The 26910-nt window shown below is 39.5% G+C and overlaps 1 protein-coding gene across 4 annotated transcripts in view; it reads left to right on the plus strand.

Annotated features, from left to right (window-relative positions):
• The window catches only part of abr (ABR activator of RhoGEF and GTPase), a 237685-nt gene that overhangs the window by 162138 nt on the left and 48637 nt on the right, over positions 1-26910 (plus strand). For all 4 annotated transcript variants that reach the window (XM_041801080.1, XM_041801081.1, XM_041801082.1 and 1 more), the window contains 2 exons: positions 8892-8989; positions 9088-9219. In XM_041801080.1, the coding sequence (XP_041657014.1) occupies positions 8892-8989; positions 9088-9219 (230 nt within the window). The remainder of the gene's footprint in view (positions 1-8891; positions 8990-9087; positions 9220-26910) is intronic.

Raw genomic sequence — 26910 nt, forward strand, 5'->3', positions numbered from 1 at the left:
TCTTACTGTTTTAAAAACATCTAAGAAACTTGGTTATATATTCTTATATTTTCACTATCTGAAACATGTTCAGCACAGGGGTGACTGTTTTTTTCTAAAACCAGGGATCATAGAAATGTGTTCCTGAAACTGATTTCTCAGCCTCAATTGTTAAGTCCAACCAAACAAATTACAAAAAATGCTCAATTTCCTCCAAATGTCTCTTAATTATGGGATAAAATTTGCCCTTTTCTGCAAATGTTGTGCAACGAAGTTGTTTTGTAGGCCTGCTCTTCTGCGATTGGGGTCCATTGTGTACTATATATTGCAGCAATTCTCAGTACATGATCTAAACGAGCTCTGCATCTCTAAATGAGATGATGATATGGCAAATTATAAAATCAAGTTTGGATTGAAAATGGAGATTTGCAGTACTGTGCAGAACTTTTATGCATGTTTAGGCTAAGAATTGAGGTTGAAGTAAGGCTAAAATGTGGCAGGTAAGCTCGCCTGAGGGCAACATAAGGATGTAAGGAGGATTGACACATCCCCAGTTGTGCTCTGGATGTCATTGTGTATTACCAGATCACATCAGGCCCCTCTGTGAATCCTTGATGCCCTTCATACCTAAAACTTATGCACAGGACTGTATGCTGAGTAATGCAGCAATTTTTGCTCCTCTGACTTTGAAAATGCACTTTTGATTTTTAATTTAAAATAAAAACATAATATAGGGCATAGGTTAGCTGTGCAATAGAGCAAGCGCCCTGTGTGTGGAGTCTAGTCCTCAGTGCAATGGCCACATCTCCAACTCTGGGATATCTATTGTCTCTGAGACAAAATGGCTTAAAAATACTGCTAACAAAAATAGCTGTAACTTAAATTAACCATAGCTCTTGTTCCGCTGACTGCTCGGCTGCTGCTCTCTTACATGTGCCTCAGACAGTGCTGCTAGTATGCTAGAACCATTTCTTCATCCCCCGCCGATTTGTTTTTATGCATGTTTGTGTGCTCTCTAGAATTTGGTTTTAACAGAAACCATAGCTAAGGATATTTATGTAATTGGCTCAAATTGGCTGACATTTCCAACCAAAGCACATTTCTATCTGGCTTTTATACTTATCCAATCAGCTCCACTAGCAACGCATGTGTTGGTATTTTTTATATTTGCATTATAGTCTGAGTGTGTGAACAGCATGAGCTGCATTTTGATGCATGTGATAATCATTCCCATATCAAAAATCGGAATTTAAATGTGTAATGGATGAAAATAACAGTCATTATTCGGTGGTTAAGATTGTTAAGTAGTCATGCAATCATCAGTAACAGCCGTTCTGTGTTTTCTCTTTTGATTGAAAAGTCACATTAGCATTTACCCCAATATCGTCTTGGAGTTGTGTTATTTGTGTCACAACAATCTCCACCACCACCACCGCCACCAGTGGGAAAGGGCTTTAAAATCCGCCTGGGGCAAAGTAGTCAAACTGGGTCACAGAGGAAGGAGCTGAGAGTCAAGCACTTCCCAAATACTCTGATAAAAAATCAGTGGAAAACATGAGCAAGTAGAGAGGTGCAAACAAGTTTTCCACTAAAAAAAGGTGTATGTATTTGTGTATATTTAAGTGTCAGCTAGTGGCTTTATGAATTGTAAACCATGCATATGCGTTCAGCAGCTGCTGTAGCTAAAGGATTTCATGCTGCTGTTGTCCATGCTACAGAGGACAGAGGAGTATGTGCAGATCAGAGTGGAACAAAGAGGTGAACAAAGTGCCAGAAATCTGCAGTTGCTTTCATTAGCTAGAAATGTAGAAGTTCAGTTAATATGACTGAAAAAGTAATAATGGTGCTGTTGCTATTTGAGCAGTTTTGTATTCCTTGAGGTTATTTTTCTATTGCCTGAATCAGAACCAAAGACTTTTTGACACTCGCCACTGTTCTGTAAAAATTAATGGCAAAACGCTGCCCAGAGTGTCCACATGATTTTTCATGTAATCTAATCCAGCCACAGCTGCACGCATTCCTGATTATTGTTAAATGTGTTTTTATTAACTTTCTTCCTCTGGTTTCAGTGAAAAGAATTTCTTTCTTGTTTTCTGCTTTCAGAAGAACATTTTCTCCTGAAGCCAAACATTCAGACAGTTAACCGTTCAGTTGTCTGGGACTTGTAGCCTCTGATTACTTTAACTGATTATCACCCATCTTCCAATTCTGTGAATCCACAGTTTGACCCGACATTCAACACAGCCTCAGGCAGAGATTAGCCTCCTGTATAAGAACACACATGGACCACAAGGGCTGCAGGCCTCAGTTGATTGAGATGGAAGAGGATGGTATCCATTAACCCCTGCATTTAAGGGTCAGAGACCCCATGCTGACAAATACATCCCCCTCATACTCTGAGCCTGATGGTGACCTGCCAGGAAAATGAAAACTCATGGTGTTCCAGAGCCTCTTTTAGTGTGTCCTACTTCTCAGACCCCTCCATGATGCAGTGCGAGGACATAAAAAGACCTAAATCTGCACTCTCTGGCCTTGTTTGATTTTTGGGTCTGGGAGCTTAAACCCATTTCAGATGAAGAGGAAATTTACTTCAGGAGCAAACAGCAAGTGGTTAAAAGTTGCTGAGGACTAAGAAAACACTCATCTTTGATGGTTGATGAAAAGAATTTTAAAATAGCTATAGTGTCCCAGAGAAATGCCCTTACTACTTTACAGTACATTCAGAAAGTATTCAGACTCCCTTCACTTTCTGCAATTTTGTTATATTACAGACTGATGCTGCTGTCAACAAGCAAACCCATCATGACAAAGTGGAAACAGATTTTTACATTTTTTTGTAATTTAATTGAAAAAAGAAAACAGAAATATCACATGTACATATGTATTCAGACAATTTGCAAAAACACTTTGAAATGAGCTCAGGGTTCCTCCCATTTCTTTTGATTGTTGCTGGGATGTCTCTACACCTTGATTAGAGTCACCCTGTGGTAAATTGAGTTGTTTGGGCATGATGATTTGGAAAGGCACACACCTCTCTATAGAAGGCCTCACAGCTGATAATGCATGTCAGAGCAAAACCCAAGCCATTAGGTCAAAGGATCCTGTCTATGAGCTCGAAAACAGGGTTGTTGCAAGACACAGGTCTGGGGAAGGCTCCACAAAATTTTGTTGCATTGAGGTTCCCAAGAGCACAGTGGTCTCCACAGTTCTCAAATGGGAGAAGTTTGGCACAACCAGAACTGATTGCCTGGCGAAATGGAGCAATCAGGAGAAAAGGTTCTTAATAAGAGAGGTGACCAAGAACTCGGGGGTCACTCTGACTGAGCTCCAGCAATCCTGTGTGGAGGTGGGACAAAGTCAGTCACCATTCTGGGCTTAATGGCAGAGCTTCTAGAGGGAAGCTTCTCCTCAGTGCAAAACACCTGAAAGCCCCTGTGTAGTGCACATTTTGTACATGGGAAGTTTAGAAAGCTTTAAATGTCAGAATTTCAAATCATTTACTGAAGCCATGTTTTATAGCAATGCCTCCTTTATAACAGAAGCATTGAAATGGGTGAAACTATCAAGGAAAACAGCAATGTTTCGGTTCAAAATGTGACCCTGTTTACTGGTGAGTTTTAACAGAATGAGTTTTTGAAAACAGAGTACTGGCATATGCTTCTTTGTGTATAGTGTTTTATTAAAATACCTTTCTGATGATCACATTTTGACATCTAAACGAAACACCTAACAAAGATGTATACTTCAGGACAGTAGCGTAGTCATCAAGGCTTTTGTATGCTATTAGTATGCAGAGAAACGCCTTTTTAAGTCTGGTCTTCATATTTTCTCTGTAAGCGTCTTCAAGGTGACTCCACTCATTTGACAGAGTGACTGACATTTGTGTTAACTCTGTTATTTTACCATCTATTGCTTTTATGGCCCAGAACAGCTAGAATGTCATTGTAAACTAAAATGCATTGTAGTCTATGTTAACACTGGTTCTTTTGTCATCCACTGTAGTGAGTGATGCCAAAATTTTCCTGTGTCTGCAAAAGTAAATAAGAGAGGATCGGTGTCAAAAAATGTGATTGAAACATTTGTTCTTACCCATATTAAAATTAAGTTGGGACACTGATGGTATAAATGCATTCAAGATGTGATGATTTGTAAAACATTCAAACCTCATATCTGATAAAAAACACCAAAAAGGTCCACTTATCAAATGCTGGAATTTAGATTTTTTTTCTGTGTTTTCTTAAAATCTATATGCATACTCTGAAGATGAGGCAAGTCAAACTTAACAAGAAAAATGTGGACAGGGCAACAAAAGACTGGAAAGTTGTGAAATGTTTAAAAAACAACTAATAAAACATTCAGCATTGATAAGGTTAAATAGAAACAAACTGGCTGTCCAATTTGGCATATAAATGTTCCCAAAAATAATGAAATTTCTTTGTTTCAATGTTGTTTTTCTTTGTGCTATTTTCAAATGTGTGCTTTCAGTTTTTTTGCACACAGTACTTTTATTTCCTCTTTACACAATGTCCCATCTTTATTGAGTTATTAGTTGTGACTCACCGTTAACTTTGATACTTTAGTTTGTCTCCCCATTCACATATCACTAAAGCAGCTGGTTTGTGTATTTTCTTTCTGATGCTTAATATCAAACCAAAGTTGACTGCCACAAACACTACTGCCTGCCTGTGTGTAACGGAAGTGAACTTTAAATGCTTAATTTCATAAATATCCCCCATATGGAGGCGCTGAATTCCCCTTTGCTGAACTTCCCTTGTACCACTGCTGCTAATCTCGTCCTCATTGGGAGTAATTATGCCCGAGCCTTTAGGACACTGAGAAAACAAACAAAGACAGACTGAAACCAGATGGATTTGGAGTCTGTTGTACTGTATAGACCTGTTTTTATGGTACACATGTGGATGTTTGCTCCACTCAGTCATAGCTCACCCAGGTGGTATGCTTGGTATCTTAACATAGCAATAAACAGGCACAGACCAGGCTGTTGTTTCACATGTTGTAAACATATTCTTTGTCTGTCTTCAAGTGTCGTGCTCATTATATGCATATAAGATGCAGCCAGCCCCCCCAAGCTCTGTCTCCTTCACCCGGTCTCCGTGACTTTCCTGGTGAAAGGTCGATCCGTACATCCATCCATCCATCATGCTGTCAGATACAAGTTTACCCAAGGGATCACGTATGGGCTGAAGGACATACTATAGACACTTTACAGACAGGCGGTAGCGAGATCTGCCGGAACCACTGCAGCAGCGTTTAAAGAAACACATTAACAGACTTTAATTGCTCCATGTAAGAACTGAGTGTGGGGCAATCTCTGGGGAGTGATGGCTGTGGTGTGACCATGTAAAAAGTAGAGGGGGGAGAACTGGTTCTGAGGGTTTTTACAGGCAGGAGATTGATGTCTTGACAGCTTACAAAGTACAACATCTCAAGATTTTAAAGGACTATTTCACTTTGATGGAATACTTTTTTTCCCTATAATTTAAATGCACATTTGTTAAAAAAAATCTAAGACTCTTCAATTTTTAGTCAAATAAGTGGTTTGAATGTGGATAACACTCCTGAGGCAGAGGCTGACATGCATCAGTACATTCTGTTTACTCAATTTTCCTGTGATAGCAAGTCATTTCCAGATGTTTTCTCAAGATCTTGACTTATTTACCTCCTTTCCCCCTAGCTGAAAATTCAAAACAAACATAGCTATACTTAACCCATAAGTGCAAGCAATGGCAGCATATCATATGCCCTTGTCTGGCCTAGCACTGTTAGCAGTTTTGTTTTCTGGATCTCAAGAAAATTATCCTGTTAGCATGAGAAAACAAGCGCTGTTGTCTGGAGACAACAAAAAAATTAGGTCAAGCCTCAAGAAAACAACCAGGAAACACTGGTTTTCAGGAAAATGGAACAAAATGTATAGAGGCATGTTCTCTTCGGGCTTCTGCAGCACTTATATCAAACTTACTTCATAAACCTTAATGTAGATGTGCACAAACATTATATAAAGAAGTGCCAGAAAGTGTTGCTTTATACTGAAATACTGATCAGGTATTGATCACATATTGACAAAAACAGCACAGTAGTACTTTGATATGAACTTTTTGTAGAGAGCCAATAACAGTTTGTGGTAAATCAGCTGCTGTTTTCTTTACTACAAACAAATCCTCCAAGTAACAACAACAACAACAATATAGGAATATAATAACCAGGTTTAAGTTTCTCAACTTTGACTGTGTTCAGAATTAAAGATTCAAGTTTTCTATGGGAATTGTTCATTCAGGAACACTCATCATACATTTAACTATTTTATCGCAAAAATGTATCTGCCAGTCTAGTCTGAACTCTTAACGATAGTCTTACCTGGCAAAGAAGGCTCTGCCCCAGAGATGCTCCCTGGGTTAACTAAGCAGCATGCTTTGACTTTCCACGGAGCACATAGCTAGAAACATCATATAGATATATGCATGTATGATGCATATTGAATACAATAAAATGAGTTCACAAGTAATTACACCACTTTCCACATTATTATGCAAATGACATTTTTCTCTTATTTTCCAAAATATTAGTGCAAATGGTAGTCAGAATATTTTTCAAGTCATCAGCCATTAGAGCATAATTCAAATGTTTTTTTAACAAACTTCATAATGATAACCATTATTTTTTTAAATAAAAACCTCAAAATGCACTGTTCCACATTAGTATGCAAAACAGAGTTTTAAAAGATTTTGTAGGTTGTAAAGAACTAATAATGGTCATTCATTGAATTTGCAGCATATAATAACGTATAATTATGTAAAATAACGACATATGAAGCAAATGCTCGGAACTATTTCTTGAGTAAACCACTGGGCGGAGTGACACAGTGCAGCAGCCTTTGCATTTAACTTTAAAACATCTCCATCTCATAATGTTCCATGATTATTTCATAGCGTGGTGAATGTACAGGTCACAACTTGTCGACGAGAGCGTTTTGGAGTTGTAGGATTGTGTATTTGATGAGTTTGATGAGGGAAAGCAAAAATTCCGTCTGCTAAAATAGCGTTCGCAGTGCAGCTGGTTTAACGGACCCCCCAGATCTAGAAACAGCTTGCACGGACAACTAAAGGAAACGGACCTATTACTAAGACTATAGGAATTATGGCAATGGGCGAATTTGCCAAAATGTTGAAGTATCCCTTTAAGATACGTCTTAATTAGGATTGAAGAATCAAAGCATTTCTTGCTATGTGATTAGGGTCCATCAAAAGTGCATTACATTTTTAAAATCACATTAATTGCGTGCTTTATTTGTCCCTTTCATTACAGTTTAATTAAGTCACTATAGCATCTCCCTGCAGCCACAGTGATGCTAAATAATTCCATCAATGCTCTCTAATGTCTTTTTTCACTTTAAAATCCTCACAGACAGCCCAGTGGACAGATCTGGTGTTATCTGTACCTTGTGTTAACAAACGTTTCATTTTTTACTCTTCTTTTTTTGTCCCTTTTCAATATGTAATAGGTTCCCTTTTCTTTAGTTAAGTTCATGTCACAACCTAAAGTTCCTTATTTTCTAAATACAAGCAGGTCTGTATCCAAACAGGAAGTCAATTTCCATTTGTTGTAGGCAGTCCAAAAATCCAAAATAAAAACAAGAACTGATTTAAATGTAAAACATTGAAATTTCAAAATGCAATAATCCTTACAGATTCAATAGGGTCCTCGCAGACCGTTGGTTGATGCTCGGGCCTAACAAAAAGGAGAAGGATTACAGTTGATTTTAGAAATTTTGCGGTTTATTACCATTAGAACTGTTAATTGTGAGAATGTTCATTCTTATTTTTGTGTGATTTGTCAGTTTTACAAAGATCTTAGCATTTACAGCAGTGTAATACACATGTCCACAGGCTTTAAAGGAATTTGGTGTCAATATTGAAATGAGGGTAGATGATTGGAAGAGGAAAACCGTGATGAAGGCCCAACTTGCTAGACATGCAAAAAGAAAAGGTATATTTATCCTTGCTTTGTCTTATTGACAGAGGAGCAAATGTTTCTATTACCTTATCATGTTTCGACCACTGAGTCTTCCTCAGATGAGTCATGATGTTTCAGGAAGACTGCAAAACGTTAACAGTTGAAACATGTGAAAGTCATTAAAATAACTTTACTTTTCTGTCAGAGAGAAAACACAAAAAAAGAGTTTTTTTAGAGACATTATGGACATTTGGGGGCTATGAAAGAAGCTTTTCAACAAGGCATAATGGGAATCAAAGCCACTGAATTCCATATGAAATCCAAAAGCACCAACACTATGCTGTGGAAAAAATGGTACTACTTTTTTGTGTTCCTTTCTTTGTTGGGTCTTTTAAAGGCTTCAAAGATCATAAATTTTATTTTAAGAAGTGTGCTGCAACCCTACATAGGTAACTGATAGTCCTCTGGACTGTTGGTTTAGCTTTTGGATTTCAACTTTTTGCATTTTGCTGATTTTTTTTTGGTCTTAATGTTTAGGTGACAGAGGAATTCACCTTAGGTTATTTCGGTAATGAAGCTGCAGATCTGTGTGGCTGTAAATTAGTGTCAGAACATGGTTTACTATGTACAAAAATAAACACACTGACTTGTGATTATGTTTTCCTCTTATTGAAAAGACTGTCATCTGCATTCACTGACATCACTCTCCACTAAATGTCTGATTTAATGGTTACAATAACTCTTGACTGCTGCACTTTTACTGCAAGGTGATAAAACAGTGATTAACAGTGTCTGTCAGTTGACACCGCTTTGTTACACAGATTATGTTACCAGTTATCATAATTTACATGTGTCATCACAGTTATGATAGAGCTGTTAAGAAACATAAATGTTTATCCAGAGCTGTGGCTGACGTCTCTCCTCTTTGTGTTTCCTCTCAGATCTATACTGTACCCTTGAAGTGGACTCATTCGGATACTTTGTCAGCAAGGCCAAGACTCGAGTGTTCAGAGACACGTCAGAGCCACAGTGGAATGAGGTCAGTCACCAAGATTTTACCTTTTATTTAACATTGCTTCATTTCTGAACTAGCAGTCATTTCACTCTCCCTTGTTTTCTGTCTTTAACGTTGAATAGGAGTTTGAGATTGAGTTGGAGGGCTCCCAGTTCCTGCGGATTCTGTGCTACGAGAAGTGTTATGACAAAAGCATGCTCAACAAGGACGACAACGAGATCGTGGACAAAATCATGGGGAAAGGGCAAGTCCAGGTAGGAGGACAGAAGCAAGTCAAAAGCAAATTCTCCCTTCTCTCTGTGGGACTTTTCCCATGATGTGACACATTAAATTAGCTGTCTAGCCTTTACGCACAGTGATGGGGTTTTGCTGTGGTGGCATCTAATGATGCTGGTTGGATTAATAGTCTGAATGTGAGTTTATTTAGGGGGGATTTCCCCTGTCATGTTGTGAGAAACGCTGCTATAAAAATCCCTCTCAGTCTAGTTAACTTGATCCTGCCTACACAGTGGAATTTGTGGTTTGTTTGTATCAAGGCGAAGCTCTTGCATCATTGTTTAGATTCTGCAGAGCAGCCTACTCAGGAATCATATTTCTATTTTCCTACAAGTTCTCAAGAGAATCTGTTTGGTTGAGTATGGTTTGACTCCTGTCATCTTCTCTGAAATTCAGCGGAATTTTGCTGCAGCAGTTTCCTCATAAATGAGTTGGTCCTTGTGAATCCACTTCAGCTCTGAGAGTTTTAATCCCTCTTATCAGTGAATGTCCTCATGTTTCCCTTCAAGTGATGCCTGTGTCAGTGCCAGAGGTGCACTTGTCGCAGGTTATTTTTGCACCTGTTTCTGAAACTTTTCAGCTCTTCAAACTTTACTCTCATATGATTGGAATTTTTTTTTTTTTATCATGTTTGTTGCTGTTGCTCATAGAATCACACTCAGAAGTCACATCAAAGACAAATAGCACTGGGAGTACAAATCTCCTCTCTTACGTAGAGAGAGAGTGGCAGACATGAATACATGAATCACTTGCTGCATTTTAAAAGCAACGGATGTGTTTTGAAAAGCTCATAAATCTTCTGTTCTTCTCGAGTGGGTTTGTTGTTTTGCCTCAAACCTAAATTCCTGCTCTATATCTTTCAGGGAGTCTTTGAATGGAAACAAAAACATCCCCGACATATTTGATGTTGCATTTCCTGTCTGTCAGCAACACTTTCTATGCTTTCCTCGATCAGTTTGATGGTTTACGGCCTAAGTGTGATGCCTTTGATTGATCTGAAGAGCAAACGTGTGCTCCATAGAGACATATTTCTCATGTTTAGCTGCATCTCATCCACATGCATTTTAATGTGTATTTAAACTTTAACAACCTTGGATGTTTCTGAATTAATTAACTGACACAAAGATTAGCTAGGAGCTGTCAATAGAGTTCCTTTATCTCCATAAAGTAGATGTTTCTTAGCGCAGTGTGGTGGAAAATAATTAAAAACTTGCCTTGTGTGAGTGAGATTGAGTTAATTGGGTCAGGAGGCGGCACCTGATAAAAGACTGACCGACCTATGAGAGGATTAAAAAATAATAACTGTGCATATAAATGTATGTTTGAGTGAACAGGTGTCTTTATGTCTCCATGAAAAGAGAACATTTTGAAGGGAAAAATATTTTATCCACTGTTCAATATTTAGTCAGTTGCTTTAGCTCTCTTTTGAAAAGGTAGAGCCTCTCACTCATGTGGCTCTGGCTTAACTATAGTCTACATGTATCAGTGAGGGAAAATACCTGGTTCTTTTTTGTATCAGCTGATACTAAGATTTGACGGAAGGACACTGCCAACCAATCGAGTGAGATGTCCAACATGCTTCATGTTCCCGTATATCTTCCCAAACTCTCATCAACTTTTCAAGAGCATTTTTTAAATTTATTTTTTGGGCATTTTTGTGCCTTTATTTGATAGAGGAGGACAGTGGATAGAGACGGAAACAGGGGCGAGAGCAGGGGAGAGACATGCGGTAAAGGGACTCAGGCTAGATTCGAACCCGGGCCGTCTGTGTACATGGGGCGCGCCTCAAACCACTAGGCCACCTGTACCCCGAAAGAGCATTTTGTCTCACATCTTCAACTGTCTTTGGGATAAAACATGTCTCCACGCTGTGACAAAATAAGCTATCTACAGGGTCTTTGAAAGTTAAAAGTTGATAAGTCATTTTAGTAAAAATTAAAGCTTTAGTAAAGTATTAAAAAGTCTTGACCCCAACACCATACGGTCTTAAATTTTTTTGCTGTTTTCAATTTTCATGTATGTCAATAGAGCTTATAGGCTGGTTTATCTGCTTTTGTTTTTACACTTGGTGTGTAAATTCTGGCCCATCAGTGCATCCTTAAAGCTCTGCTATGTCTAACTAGCAAGTGAACTGTGTGATGGAGTGATGTATGCATGTCAGTAATGGGTAAATCCAAGTTTTCTGAGACGTGGTTGGAGGAGAGTATGTTGGAGCTGAGGCTGGAGCCATACTTGTTAACATTTTACAGCGAATAAAAACCAGTGTTGTGTGATACTAGCCCAGAGTCTGTTAACTTAGCACTGCTAGCATCTCGAAGAAAGCTTTATTTGTATACCATAATGAAATGGGGTCTCCAAATATATTTAGAGGGTAAAGGTCATAAAAGGTATTAAATCTGATTAGGGATGCACGATACTGGATTTTACCGTTAACTGATGAGGTGATATTTACAGATTAATTTTAGTGGTATTTAAATATGCTTTTACAAGAAATTTCAGTCCTTTTGGACATATTTTAAGGTTTGAGGATGACAAAGGAAACAAACTTTAGTCCTTAAAAACACTTCAAGTTTAAGGAATGAGTATAAATGAAGAAAAAGACCTCAACTGACATAGGTCTGTTGGTTCAGCCTAAAACTCCACTAATTTATCAGTATATATGGACAACATTTACAGAGGCTATATGCTGAAATACACAGGCAAAATATTAGATGTAGATATTGGCAGGAATTTGTTAACTTCCGAAACCTATATTTTCCTTTTTAAGCTAATATTTGCCGATACCAGACTGATAATATACCCTAAAATTGATGTCGGATGGGGCACAGATGTCCTAGTGGTTGAGTCGTGCCCCATCAATGCTGGCAGGCACAGGTTTGGGTCTGAACTGTGGCCCTTTTACTGCATTTCATTCCCCACGCTCTCATCCCTGTCATCCACTATCCTTTCCCTAGCATAAAAATTGACGCCAGATGTTCTGTATACACACTGCAGAACCAGGTACACTGTTGCCTCAATGTCTAAACCTATATATTGAAGTATAAGCTGTAGTGGATGCCCAAGTGTCAAAAAGGTGGTACCAGAAAACCAGTAGAGAGGAGCCAAATTGAGCTTACACATATGGCATGGCACTATTAGTTTTCAGAGCAACAATTGAATTTACATCACTTTGTCTGTCCCATGGGGCGATTGCAGAGGCACACACCGCTATCTGCTTGACAATGAACAAGAGCAGAAGCTAAAAATACACATTAAAAAGGCTGCATATTTGATTGCAAATGTAATATTGTTTCAAAAATTGAGTCAGTCTCTGTTTTTAATACTTTTCCATTGTCTTTTCTTTGTTTAATGGGACCATCTCGTTCACATAAGTGGTCCGTCAGTGGTTTTTTGTTGTATATATATGACAGTAAAGCCCACCCTCTCTGGTGCCGCTGCCAGTCAGAGAGATAAATATGCTGCTGCTGGGAACATCCACTTCCAGCCAACAACGGCAACAAAAAGTAAACAAATAAATATACCACATGTTTTCTGACTCACTGTGAGAGGAGAGAAAAAGAGAGCAGGATAGCAATGGGAGACAGAATGGCATGTTCTGTCCCCAGCTCTGAGGGAGGGGAGAGTTTTGTGTGTGGATTTGTGTCTGTACTAAAGATGGGATGGTCAGGATTGTGTTTAGAGCTGCAACAATTAGGCTGTGAATTTCCCTGCTTATGAAGACATATTGCCCTAAGTAGATCAACATTAGAGTCTTTTGTATGTCTTGCAAAGAATGACATATTTTCAAAAATAAATTCATAGTTTGTCAGCCATTATTGTTCAATGGTCCTTGTGTAATGACATCAAATGTTTGCAGTGGTCCTCTCCTGATACACACATTACAGCAAATTCTTAAACCACCCTCAGGTTCAAAATAAAGAGGGCTTTAAGGATGACACTCCATGGGAAAAGGTGTGTAAAGAAAAACAATGTAACCATTTGGCATTATGTAATGAGTGCACTGAACCAAGATGGCAGCCTACATGAGAATTTGTTTTATAAAAATTCTTAAAATGTAGAAATATAGTTTGTCTTGTTGTTGGGCATATGTATAAAATACACTAATGTTAATCAAATGAAGTTAGCATGTCTTAACATGTAGGGGTCCTGTAAAGTTGATCATTTGCATTTTAACTTCATAGTTTTAGCGTGTCTTATAAAAAGAGATACTTGACTATGTCCCTGTAGAAGTGTAGTGTAGTGTCAGTCATTTTTCAGTGTTCTGATATTTAAGGTACAAAACAGTAAATCAATATTTTTGGAAAAAAAAAAAAAAAAGCTCAGGAATCAATACAGAAAATCGTCATTACCTGCTCTCAGCTATGAATCATGTAGAAATATCAATGATGTCAAAGGCACTGACATTGGAAACAGAAAAATCAGTAACATCTGTAGAGTAAACAAAGTGACTCATACTTTGAAAAAATGTAAAAAGAAAAAAAAATCATCTATTAAAGCCTTTTCTATGTTTATCTATTCTATAAATGAATACTTGTATATTGTAATGAAGTTAATTATATGAAAGTATATACAAGTTAATTCGTGTGCAATATTACCATCCAAGCTCTATATCAGCCACAAAATTGTTTATCAGTGTCACTCTACAGCATGCCAATGTACAGGGCTCTAGGTCAGGGACATGGAGAAACAAATACTTCATCACATTCAACATACCTCTTTTCATATGGACTTGTCAACATAGGAAGTATTAAACATTGTTTCCAAAGTGTTAGCCTGAAGGACTTCAGCCCGCTCCACGGTCCACAGTGCATACCTAAAGAGACTTTCACTTGGACCCGAGCTGTTTGTTTTCCTGCTGAGGCTGAGTTTAGAAGGAGCCTTCAATGTTTTGCTTTGCTCTCAGGAGACCCTCTGATTTATTTAACAAGCTTGTGGAATACTGACTGACCGTAAATGGGCATATCAGGCTGGAAGTTTTCTTTTTTCAACCACTGCTGTTACTTCACTTTGTAACTGATGAGAAAGTCCATCGGCTCTGACATCGGAAGATGTTGGGATTTTTGCCAGAGATTTTAACCTGATAGTGCTCTCTGAAAGTGTATAACGTCTCGTGTAAGAGCTGTATTGTTTGTGTTGTGCTTCAGTCGACACATGCACACATAGGCGCACACAGAGAAGAGTATACAAACACAGTAAAGAAGAAGGAGAAGATAAAGGCAGCGGTAGCACGCTCGTGATTGAGTTGCTTGTCCACTAGGAAAATATTACTGTTTATTTGCAGCCCTTCACCAAACTGACTCCCCCTGAGCATATAACCTATGATCTCTAAGGTCATGCTGCTAATCCCCCGTTAAATGGCAACAATCTCGAGGTTACATTTCCCCTGTCTTTCAAACTGTCAACACAAATGGATTCCTAAATCTATCAGAGCAGGCGATTTGGAAAAGAGATCAGTATCAGGTCCTAAAGTTGCCAGCTAAAGAAAAGTACCGCCTCTAGTGTTTGGCTTTTTGCTCTTTAACCACTTATTGTCCCCTGGTTTACAACTGTTTGTAGCACGGTATGACCTCAATTAACATTAGAGACATTGACTGTTTTTGCTGTCAGATGTTGACACTACAGGCTTTGAAGGATCTATTAAGATGGACGTTTTTCAATTTAAAATGCTTCTGGCTTAGATCTGTTTGATTTCTGGTATCATTTCATGTCAGTTTGATGCTTCCTCTGGGAGTGATTTGGTTAAGTCAAGCTATATACGGATCCAAAAGTCCTGAACTGGTTACCATTGAAAAGTGCAAACTGTCTCCTGTTCTGTCGGATGTAAAGTTTCCTCAGTGACCCTTATATGTCATCCGTAGCCTGCGATCCTCGTCTTCAAAGGACCAGTTATGTAACTGTTTAGGTTAACAGCCCCAGTGCTTTGTGAAGCAGGAACACATCATATCACAGAGCGTCAGCAGTGCTTTCATCTTCTAACCCTGGCTCCTGGTACGCCCCTGCCAAGCCTCCCATGGGCTCACCTCCTGGGGCTTTTATTTCTCATCTTATCAGAGGAAGAGTTTGTGGTCTTTAATACACCCACCAGCACCTTCTGTCCTGAAGTCTGTCTCAATGAGCTGCTGCACTGTAGAAGACAGTGTAGCAATGTAAATCCCTTTTACTTGAGGGCTGCATGATTGTTGCACATTATAGTAAACAAGACAAATCATACTCATAATGGCGTAAAAACAATAAAAAGTCTTTTAAATATATACTATACATCACAAAATGTAAAATACTAACATTTTCTAACAGTGGGAGGATCATAAATGAACACTACATGATATAAGTTACAGTATAGGATAAATAAGAGCTTCATCATAAAGTAACCAAGATGCATTAGCAGCAATTTAGAGTTACAGAGATATGATACTTACACCATAAAGTAATTAAGATGCAATAGCAACATTACTGAAATGCACAAGTTATATCATAAGATAACCAATACATTTTATAATGGCTTGTTTTTTGTGTCTTTTTTTCAATATTTCATAACTAAGAGATGACACATTTAAATGCATATCTTGGTGTTTCAACCCCACTTCTCCCCCTCAAACAAATTTAGAATAGCATAGTTAAGTCATGTCTGGGCGTAAGATCACAGAAGAACCTTTTTAAACGTCTCTCTGTGTTCACTTCTTTGCAACTGTACCTGTAGTTTGAAGTTTCATTTCTCTCCTGCTAAGGTGTCAAGCTGCTACTTACAACACCACATTTCCTGCTGTGGCCGTACACGATTAAAGCACTTGAGCAAAATAACAGCTACAGGCTACTATTGTGAAGAACTTGTCAGAAATAATGTGTTTATAATTGATTTAACTTAGCTTTTGCATAGATGCTGGGGAGTGTACGGAGCTACAGGGTTTACAGCCTGCTTCTCAGAATCATCATGGACTTAAAACACACAAAACTTAACCTAGTCTAGTATAGTTAAATTCAGTTTCACTATGTTACGTTATGTTAAGTTTAGTTTACTTAAATTCCTTTTTCACAAATAAACAGAAGATACACAAAGATAAAGAAAGATGATATACACAGCATACTATCATACATTTGTTTGTAGCCTCTAAATTTGAGGAATTGTAGTTGTGCATTTAAGACCCTGGTATTCACTTTATCATAGGTAGTCAAAGAATGAATGGATCCTTTGGGAGCACGATTGTTTAGAGTTTGTGTCAGAGCTTATGGGCTTCAAATATCCCTGGCTTTGAGCTTTGAATGTTGCATATTGCTTGTTTGTGCTTTATTTAGAGTTTTTAAATACACTGAGAATGCAACCAACTCCACATGATATTTCACTAAATGTCACATTGTGTAGGGACTGAATGTTCCATGCAGTGTACTGTGTGTATGTCACTGCTGCAGTCCAATGTGATGCTACTATTATGCCTAATGAGTCATGTAGCATGTCCTGTACTATCCCCAGCAAAGGAACACTACCTCGACCTCTCAGCCGTTTCTTACCCACCCATCATCCTTTCTCTGTGTGATGCTTGGGGTTGTTTTTATTGGTTTGAGGTAAATGCATGTCAACACTGTTGCAGCACCGTTAGCAGGCTTCAACTAACAGTAACTTGATCGTTTTTAATGGCTTCCCGGAGATGATGGAGTGAAAGAAGTTGGGCATTGCAAGCAAAAAAATGGGGGAGTGATGAAACTGTTTGTTCCTGGCAGCTCTTACAGCTCTTAGCCCCCCTTTGAATCCGCAGAGCTGAACACAGGTGCACGCATTAGCCAACGTTACTGTAAAAGTATAGCTGCAGAGGGGTTGTAAAGTTTGAGGGTGAGCATCTATCTGCACTCTCATTCCCACTTAAGAGCCCAAGCACTTTCCCTCTACATGATACATTAGATGAAAAGTTTGACATTTACATGCTACGTGAAGGGTTTGTTGGTGAAAGTGACGTTGTTTGGGCTAATAGCCTGCTGGCCATCTGGAGGATTGGTGGTGAAGCTTGTGTACCAGTGGCACTCAGCCCATGCAGAAAGTGTGAGCCTCAAGCTCTGATCTAATCTCTCAATGTTTGAATCACACATGATGCAACATCAGGCTGTCATTAAAAGAAATAAAGCCTGATGACTGCACTTAGTCAAATTACAGGACAAATTACTAACTAGTTTGTGAGCAAATAGAGGAATTGGTGATTGACAAACATTTTTTCCTTTTCTCCCTATTATCCTATATTTTGTGAAAAAAATGTTTTAGCGGTGTTCCAGTTGATCGGAAAGTGGTCATTATTGGCTGATTTTCATTGAAAATACATCATCCTTTGATTGGGATTCACGCTTCTAGCTACCAGTCACCAGAACTGATCACTTATGGTTAATACTCTGGTGTATGACGCTAAAAGCAGTCCTGTGTGTGCAATGTAGGATAATTCCGTACTTGAATTGTCAGCCAATAAGTATTAAATTCATAGCATTGTGAATCAAACCAAACTTAAATGCAGCAACTCAACTCTCTCAGTTTAGTCACTACCCTGCATTCAGTTTAGCCTTGGTAAACTTTGTAATAAGTCCCATTAGTTGAAATCTGTTTTGAAATTGACTGATTAAAAGCTAACTTAGTCAACATCTGATATGTTCAAGGAAGGAAAAAAGGCTATTAGGGGAAAGGTAAATACAATGTCATCTTAATGTATTCAAATTATACTGAGGGTTCATTCACACTCTGCAGTCCATATGGTGGCCAAGCACATTTTAGCCTCTTGGTCTAGTTTGTTTGTCCTGTGAGTGCATCATACCATGCTCAGGTACAGTACATTTTCTTGGTCCCTAGGACAGAGGAAAAGGTGGGCTTCTGCATGGTACAGTTGCCCATGCATGTGCAGAAGCGCCATGGATAAAACGAGAGGAATAGATGCAGATGCTATAACTATTGATCTTCTCCCTAAGCAGGTCGGGATTCTTTGCTCTTGATTTGAAAATAATAAATGTGGTCCAGTTCTGATGAAACTGCCGCTATACAAGAGCTACATCCAGGCTTGTCACTATACTAGCAACAGCCATTGCTATCAGCTTCCACTAAAACTAAACCTCAACTGTAGCTACCACCCTATTCTCCTCTAATAATGCTGATTGGTCAGGTTCGTTTCCAGACCTGGCACAAATCCAATATCATGCATCCCTAATTATTTGCATTGTTTAGCCTATTAAATAGGCTTAATGTCTTTTCGTCTTTTAGTAATTGTGTTATGACATTGTATAATTAAGTTGTCCTTACTGTAGGATACTTGCTAAATTGCTCTTTAAGGCTATAAGGATGACATTTATGCTCCTTTTATCAGGTTATGCTGCCAACTGTAGGAGGTCCCGATACATTACAGCACTAAGTACTCACAACCTTTAAACCAGCTGCCATATGGAAACAAAAGATATGATCCATATCAGCTGATTTCCCCCATAGATGTAGCAGCAAAAACATGATCAGGGCTTTTCTTAAAACTCTAGAACTAAGTTCACTTTGAGAAAGGCTGAATTTGTTTTTCCTTTCTTTTGGTTCTCATGGAAACTGTGCCTAAGACTCCCAAGCGGTTATTTTTTTCAGTGTAATTTCTGTTAAAAAATGTCAGGCCTCGGGGGCATTCAGCGTGCTGGTATTTGGTGTAGTATTTGTTTTTAATACAGAGCTCAGTGATTTTAATGAGCGTGTGTGTTAACGTGTGTGCATGCTTCAGTGTGTTGGCATTAATATGAATTAGTGTCTAATGGTTGGTGTCATCTATTTTGTTTCTGGCCCCTGTCATTTAGGGCTGTGATCTGTCATGTTTCCACCCTACGTACCCCCTGCAGGCATACACATACACACACACATACACACAGCTGTCAGCAACACTAACAGATGGGACTCACTGCTCTGCGTGTGCACCCCCTCAGGGACAAAGCAGGCTCATACTCACACAGAAATGGGTGATTGGCTAATGCATTGTAAATGATATAAATAACTTGAGCCTGCCACATTACCTGGTGTTTATTAGCTTTTGTCTCCTTTGTCTGCAGAGGTGGGCATGTCTGGTTGGGGGTTATGGATGGTGGAGTCTGCACATTAATTCACCAACAAAGATCACAGAATTGCTCATTTCTCTTCCCCTCTGAACTTATTTTCTTTTTAATGTTCCATACATTTTTTCCCACCATGTTTTTAATGAAGCTCATCCCTCATAGCCTGTCTGCGTTGGAGCATATGGTTCTTTTTTTTATTGATGAGTCCCAATTAAGGCAACTTCCTCATCAGACGATGCTTGATCAGTGAGGCTGATAGCAGCACTTTGATGGATTTTAAGTTTTTCCCTGTCATCTTCCAACAAAGAAGCTCCTCTGTCACAGCCCCGCACTCAGGCAGCCTTTGTTCCCACTTAAAACATCCACTCCCCGTCACTTGGGATATGCATGCCCTAAATAACTACACGCACTCCTCTGAGCGTTCTTAGATATTGCAATTTGTAGATAACCACTTTTTTTCCTATTGTAGGAAGGATAGGAAAAGCCCTAGCCTGCCAAAACGAGTTTGTGTGCATGTGAAGACGAACAGATACATCTGATTAACATTTGTCATCCAGGAGGATGCCTTTATTGGGTTTTACTTGAAATCAGATGTTCTTTGTGGAGAAGAAAGGGCAGTGGAGAGAAATGTATTGCTATGTCATTTCATAAGAAGTACTTCCCCTGAAAGCTAAATATTTGAAGGATTGGTCAAGACAACTCTGTGTGTACTGGCATTTTTATCAAATATAAGACTTGTTCACATCTTGTACCATTTATTACACAGCAGTGCAGAAGAAACAACATGCAGCTTGTTAAATTCACAAAAACAGTCTCCAAATTCATCTGATGAAGAGGTTTTTGCAGTTACAGAATTATCTGCAGACACCCCTCCTATACAAAGCAAACAAACCTATTAAACAATGACTAAAGCAGTCCCGTGTTTAATTTCTTCCTCAACACTTTTCTACACTATTCCCTTGACACCTATGTTTGCAAGATGAGCCTCTGCTTGCTTGTGTAAAGACACTGATCTTGTTTTAAGGTAAGGATTTACCCATTAATCATCACTCACATGGTGTGCCAAGTGCCTGCCGTGTGTGCAGATTTATCCACAGAGGTCTCTAACACTCAAGAACAAACCAGCCAGGTAAATACTAGTGGCATAAAGATAATCGGATATGGATCGGTTAACCAATCTTGACGTCAGTGTCGGTGCATTGGTCTACGGAGCCCTGGATCGGTAAAAATTCGGCACGAACCAGTCTTGGGACCGGTTTTAATGTAATAGAACAGTTATTTGAGGCTCTGCTGCTTTTTGTAGCCTGTTCTGCCATGCTCTGGCTCAGCGTCTGTAATCTTCACACCCCTAGTAAATACACAAGTCAGAAACCATTAGTAATACAGTAGATAGTGCTTACATTCAGATTTAGATTTCCTGAATGTCCGTTAAGAGGAAATTAGTTTTTGCTGCAGGAGCACACAGAACATACTCAGGAGGACAACTACAGTAGTGAAATAAGACTCAATTAAAAAAGCCAAGACCCTATTTAAAGGCTGGAAGCCATAAACACAAACAATTGCACAATATACTAAACAATATATACAAACTAATTAATACTAAACTGGAAATTACCACCAAGTAGAGATAATGTTCATTTTGTGGTATCACGGTGACGGAAGCATCTCAATAGCTGTGAAATCCAAATAGTGCTATAAAAAACTAGTAATGGAAACACCTGAATTTCGAAAAACCTCTCAAATATAGCTAAAAGGTTTTTACGCTCACCAGAGTGAAGGGTAGTGGGAACTACAGTTACCATCGGCCCTTGCGTACCCATCATCCTTAGCGCTCCACTCGCTAGCTTGAGCTGTGTGAAAATGTTGGGAGAGAGAACCGAGTGACAGGGTCTTTAAGATTGTAGAGGCTCCAGTGGCTTTTAAATCTGAAGTGCCAAAGCCTTTTGGTGTCAAGAAAAGAGAAAAGGTGACAGACAAACAAAAACAGTATGCAGACATAAATTGATCTGAAAAGTGCTATATAGAGGAGGTTTGATTGAATGGTTTGTAATATATACTCTAATGGGGATTCTTGTCTTTTTGAGCCCGAAGTGAACACTCTAGGAACTGCAGTTTCTTGCACCTCTGCATTAATTTTCGACACTGTAGGTGGCCACTTGAGTGCAAGCAGTCTTAAACATGTATGTGTAGAAAGCTTCATTGTACTTACACTCAAAGTTTTTCTTTCTAGACTGTTATCCAAATGGCCACACAAGGGAATTAGTCTATGAAATGGATAGGACCATGAATGTCTTTACAAAGTCTGTCTAGTACGGTGGTGAAGATTTTTCATTCAAGCAGACCAGCTGACAAAGTAGCCCTGGCAGACCTCAGAGCCTAATGCTTTCAGCACTATGAATAAAACCTCACTAAATTCTGAATCAAATCTTTTATGAATAATGAAAGCCAGAAGTGCTCAAAACCTAAGCTGTTGGACTGAAGTCGTGGACATCGTTTTGATTCAGCTGAGGATAAAGGTCAAACTCTGAACCCTGGAGGAAGAGCAATACTCTGCTATTGTCTTTGGATGTCTGAGGACCTCATGAAAGAATAAAGTCTGGTAATAAAGAGGTAATTTAAAGGCCATAGGATTTCTTTGCAACAATCTCCTTGTATTTTCTGTTGGAACAAAAGTTAGAGAAAGAGATAGTGGGATAGTAAGGTGAAAAAAATAAAAACACACTGCTCTAATAGACCTGAGTTGTTGAGGGCAAGCTGCCTCTGTAATTGGTCCTCATTAAAACGTTACATAATGTTTCAAGGAAGTGTAAGGGATTGACAACAGATGTATGATTTCCTAACATGAACATGCATATGCAGCACATATGGAGGGTTCTTTCTGCTGCAGAGCCACATGGAAGAAAAGAAGGAGATGGAGGAGGAGGAGAAAAGGAAGCAGAGCCCCAGATGGTGGCCAATTATGTGATGCTGAGAGTTAAAGCGAGAACAAAGGGGCTCATCACAGCCGCAGAAATGAAATGCTCTCCAGAGGGACACCGTGAATCTCTCAACAAATTTTATACCGTTTCTTTGTCTCATGGAGGAGTCAGGGTTCCAAAATAATTGGAAACAGTCTGACGGGGGTGGGAGGGGTCAGCTGATAGCGTTGTAAATGAACACAAAGGCCTCCTATTCCTTCACTCAGATTAAACACTGAAAGGTGATGAAAGCCAAAAAAACTCTAACCAGAGCTTGAGTTTTGCCAATCAGGACCACTCAGTTGTAAAAAAAAAATTCCCACTTCCTCTATTTTCAGCTGCTTGAAAGCTTCACAGCCTTAGACTTACACAGAGGCTTGGCAGTCAGAGAAAGGATTACAGAGAGAAGTAAGAAGTGGTCATTAATAATGACAAGAAGATTTTATTTAACGCCCAATCCGCTCACTGTCTTTGTTCTCCTGCTGTGTTTAAAACAATCTTTTATTTTCCCAATTTGTCACAGGGGAACATCTGTTTACAGAGCAGCAAATAGTGACAAAACACATTTTATTTCCTCTTGTTAGAACTATCCTTGGTGGTCTCGCTCTACCAACTGCCTTCTTGTATTCTAGGACATTCCAAACATAATCCAGTCTTTTTTTCATTGGTCTAGTACAATCATCTTTTCTACTAAATCACATTTGAACTTCACATTCGCACATTCCCTGGCTGCTCTCAAGCTGTGGATTTATAGACAACAGATGACATTGGGGGAAGAGATTCACCTCATCCCTCTCATCATGGTCCCAGTCTGACTCTCCAAGGGGCAAAGCTCATTTCATGCTCTGCTCTGCCTGCCAGGGCATGGCAAGGATCAGCTCATGGATTGTCAAGGGTTCACCTCAGCCAAGGGTCTTAAATCCCTGTGTGGTCGATGGAGGAGTGTCTTCTGCATGGAGATGTGGCCTTTATTTCTGCTGCTGATATTAGAAGATGAAATAATTCATTGTGAATTTATAGTGGTGTGAGACCTTCCAGTGACATTTCTTAAGAAGTCCAAAATTGGCTAAGGTTAGACGCTTATGATGGATGATTGGTCAAATAAAACTTTTTCCATCACCAGACAGTTAAACACATGACTAACATTTTTATATACTGGTCCTCCATGCTGGCGAGATGCTATGCCAGCTGTTATACAGCCAGTCTAGCACTAGCTGGGGCTGTAGATGTAGACTGGCTGCAGCTCTTGACCTGCTCTCCCCACTCTACTGTCTGGATGTAAACAAGCACAATTAACATTTAAAACACTTTGAAATTTGTTGTATTCTTTGTGGGTATGAGGAGTTCATTTTTTGTTATAAAATTCAGTTTTAAAATAACAGAGGTCAGTTTTATTTGTCAGATTCTGTTTGTATCTGACACTACCACTGATCTAGGTCTACCCCAATTTGTGTATTTCCAATAAATGTCAAACTACTCCTTTAAAGCAGCAACCTCTCCATCTCCTGATGGCTTGTCTTTCCTCCACTGGTAAGAGAGGCATCCCTCTGTGTAACTCCTCCTTTTCTTTCTTAATCAGATTTCACATCACTGCTGGAGCTGAGTCTGTGACCACCAGATGCTGTGACTGTGTCTATTTTATCCTCAAACACAGAGAGACCAGAATACTTTCTCCTTCTCCTCTTTCCTCTTGTTGTTGTTGGCAGCCTTTCCAACCATATTAAAGTAAATTGGCCTCAGCAACACACTGTGTCTCAGCATGGAGAGCCTGTTCTGGCTTTAAAGTGGCCTGTCAGGGGACTAGAGCTGTTCCTTCAGCAGTAAGATGTGATGGTTATCCATCTGTAGCTGACATTTGCTCTGGACCACTGGTGTTCTGAGCCCTGCACCACCCTGAGGGGGAAGCTGGCGATTGTTTTGGACAGTTATGAAGCTTCAGCATTTACTCAAATGTCTCTTTGTTAAAATGTTCTCCTTGGCTGTTTTGTTTAGACGTGTTGGTTGTACAGGAACGTCGATGCTTTCCACATGGCCATAGCTGGGGTCTGACATTGAGCAAGAGTTTGCCCACTGTGGTTCTGCACCTCATTATTCAGGATGGTTGATCCACTGTGGGGCCTCTGTGAGGTTTGGTTTCTTCTTGGAACTTGAGATAAGTTGGACAAGACATCGTGGTTGGTGTCTACACCGAGAAAATATGGCATTTATTTACTATGTTCTTGCTTAATTCATGTGCTGTAGCTTTAATTCAAAGTGTGTATAGCATCCTGAATAAACACAATATAAGCATATCTGGCAAACAGAAGGCTGGGATCAGCCAATAAGCAGTAAAGCTTATAATATTTAATTTTCTTGGTAAAGCACAGATGTGCTTGGGTTGCAGGATGATCTCCATGTTAACCACACTTCCAAATACGTCTGATTTAATGTCTAGAGTTTCACTCAGTTATCTCTACAGGCATCCTTGTGAATCTCTCTGGTTGTATAGCAGAGATAGTCATACTTTGATCATTTTTAATCAAACATATTTTTAAAAGATGCATTCATTGTGAGTTTAATGAGAATCAAGAAAAGTGATGAATTTGTTTCACGTGATTGATACATAGGAAAGAATTAATCCATCAAATATTGAAAGAAAACTACTGCACTCACTGTCCAAAGTGCTTAAATACATTGGAAAAAGTTGACACGCGAAGTGATGACACTTGCAAACAGTTAGGAATATAAACAGTCATGTGTATAAGTTTTAGGCATGTGCAGCACTAAGAATTCATCACAGGGCTCGATGTGCCACATCCCGGTGCTGCAGAAGGGGAATGTATTGCTCAGCAGCCAAGGTCAAGCTTGATGACATCTCTTTTGTTCCGGCCTTTTCCCACTTTGAAATATGCTTGGAGCCCACTGGCAGTTTTTAGGTCCCTGAGCCATCCACAGTACGACTAGGGGCTGCCTGGACAGCAGACCCGGCTGCAGAAACTAATTGGGGGGGAGGGTATTACATTTTTTTTGGGGGGGGGGGCGGCGCACCTTTTCAACCTAAATTTTATTTGCTTCAGGCTGAACAGTGGCATTGTGGCCACTTCTACAGTGCTGAGAATCATTTTTCTTTCACTAAAAATAAGCAGTTCATCCCAAAATCTAAAAAAATTTAAAAAACAGTGTAGTGCTATGTGTCGATTTATTCAACTCAAAAGTCAAGCATTTATATCAAGAAGAACAGCAACGGGGGCTGCATCACGCAGAGAACATTCAGCTTCACTTCCATTAGAAACATAAGCACTGATGTCACACTGAACACTGGAGTAAACATTCATGCTGGGAGAGGTAGCTACAGCAGCTAGGGAGCACAAGGAGCAGCGCCAAGCAGCGTAACTCATCCGCATGAAAGAAACGTGAGTGACAACGTCAACAACAACAACAACACCAAGGTTCAAAGTAATATTACAGCTGCGAGGAACAGCAATAGGCCAGCACAGGCTTTTTTCCCAGAGAAAGGCGTGGAGGAAAGCTATGCATGAATGGTCTTTGGGGTTTTTCTGTGCCAGGGTCACTAGGCTGCAATGGACTGTTGCTGTTCCTTGCAGCTGTAATGTTACCGTGAACCTCGGTGGTGTTGTTGTTGACATTGTCACTCACGTTTCTTCCATGCGGATGGGTTACGCTGCTTGGTGCTGCTCCTTGTGCTCCCTAGCTGCCGTAGCTAACCCTCCTAACATGAATGTTTACTCCAGCGTGGCTGTTGACTTCGGTGCTTATGTTTCCAATAGAAGTGAAGCTGTATGGCGCTGCTTCCTGCATGCTCCCGTCCGCGTCGTCACTTGTCCTCTGTACTTTTGTATTTTTTCGGAAATAATTCCGGGTATCCATGTTCAGTTCACTGCACACTAGAGAAGGTTGAACGCCATAAATGTATGACTCGGTTTGACCCGCCCTCCTCTACTTGTAATTGGCTAGCAAGTTGCCTTCGTTCGTTGGTTGGATTGGTTGAATTGTAGGATCGACAAATTGAGATAGGAATAATAGAAGATGGCTACTCCAATGAAAAAAACAAAACCCAAATATGGACAGCTTCAAGTCCCAGGGCGGGCACAACTGACTCCGTGGGCGGGGGCCCATGCTGCCGGGTCTGCTGGACAGTACCCTAGGCCATGCTTACTGGCCACAGGGATACTCTGCCTTAAGACTGTGGACTTAGTTATGTTTTCAATAGATTATTTTCTCATGCCCTTAGGACATCCAGAGCATGACCGGGGTTGTGTCAATCCACCTCCCCACACAATGGTGCCCTAAGGCGACTTGCTCGTCCCCTCTGCAGCTTACTCTAGCCTCAATATCTGGCCCAAACATTCATAAAAGTTCTTCACAGTCATGTGTGTATGTATACATGCTCTGGAAATATGACTCTATGCAGTTGTTCACAGGAAAGAAAATGGACAACATCAGTATTAGGTGCCTCAGACCACTGTTTTTGTTGTTAGGGTATTGAAACAGGTAATGATGTTGTTTTCACTTTAACAAAGTTAAACTTTCTGGTATCATGACAGCCCTTATTACTAATTTTCTGCCCTTCAAAATCAATCAAAGGTTTGTAAAACTTCCAAAATCAAATGCCATAATTATGCATCACCAGTAACAGAGAAGATCATATGATGTTTCAGCACAGTATGACAG

The sequence above is a fragment of the Cheilinus undulatus genome, linkage group 12 (genome assembly GCF_018320785.1).
Source record: "Cheilinus undulatus linkage group 12, ASM1832078v1, whole genome shotgun sequence".
Lineage (NCBI taxonomy): Eukaryota > Metazoa > Chordata > Actinopteri > Labriformes > Labridae > Cheilinus > Cheilinus undulatus.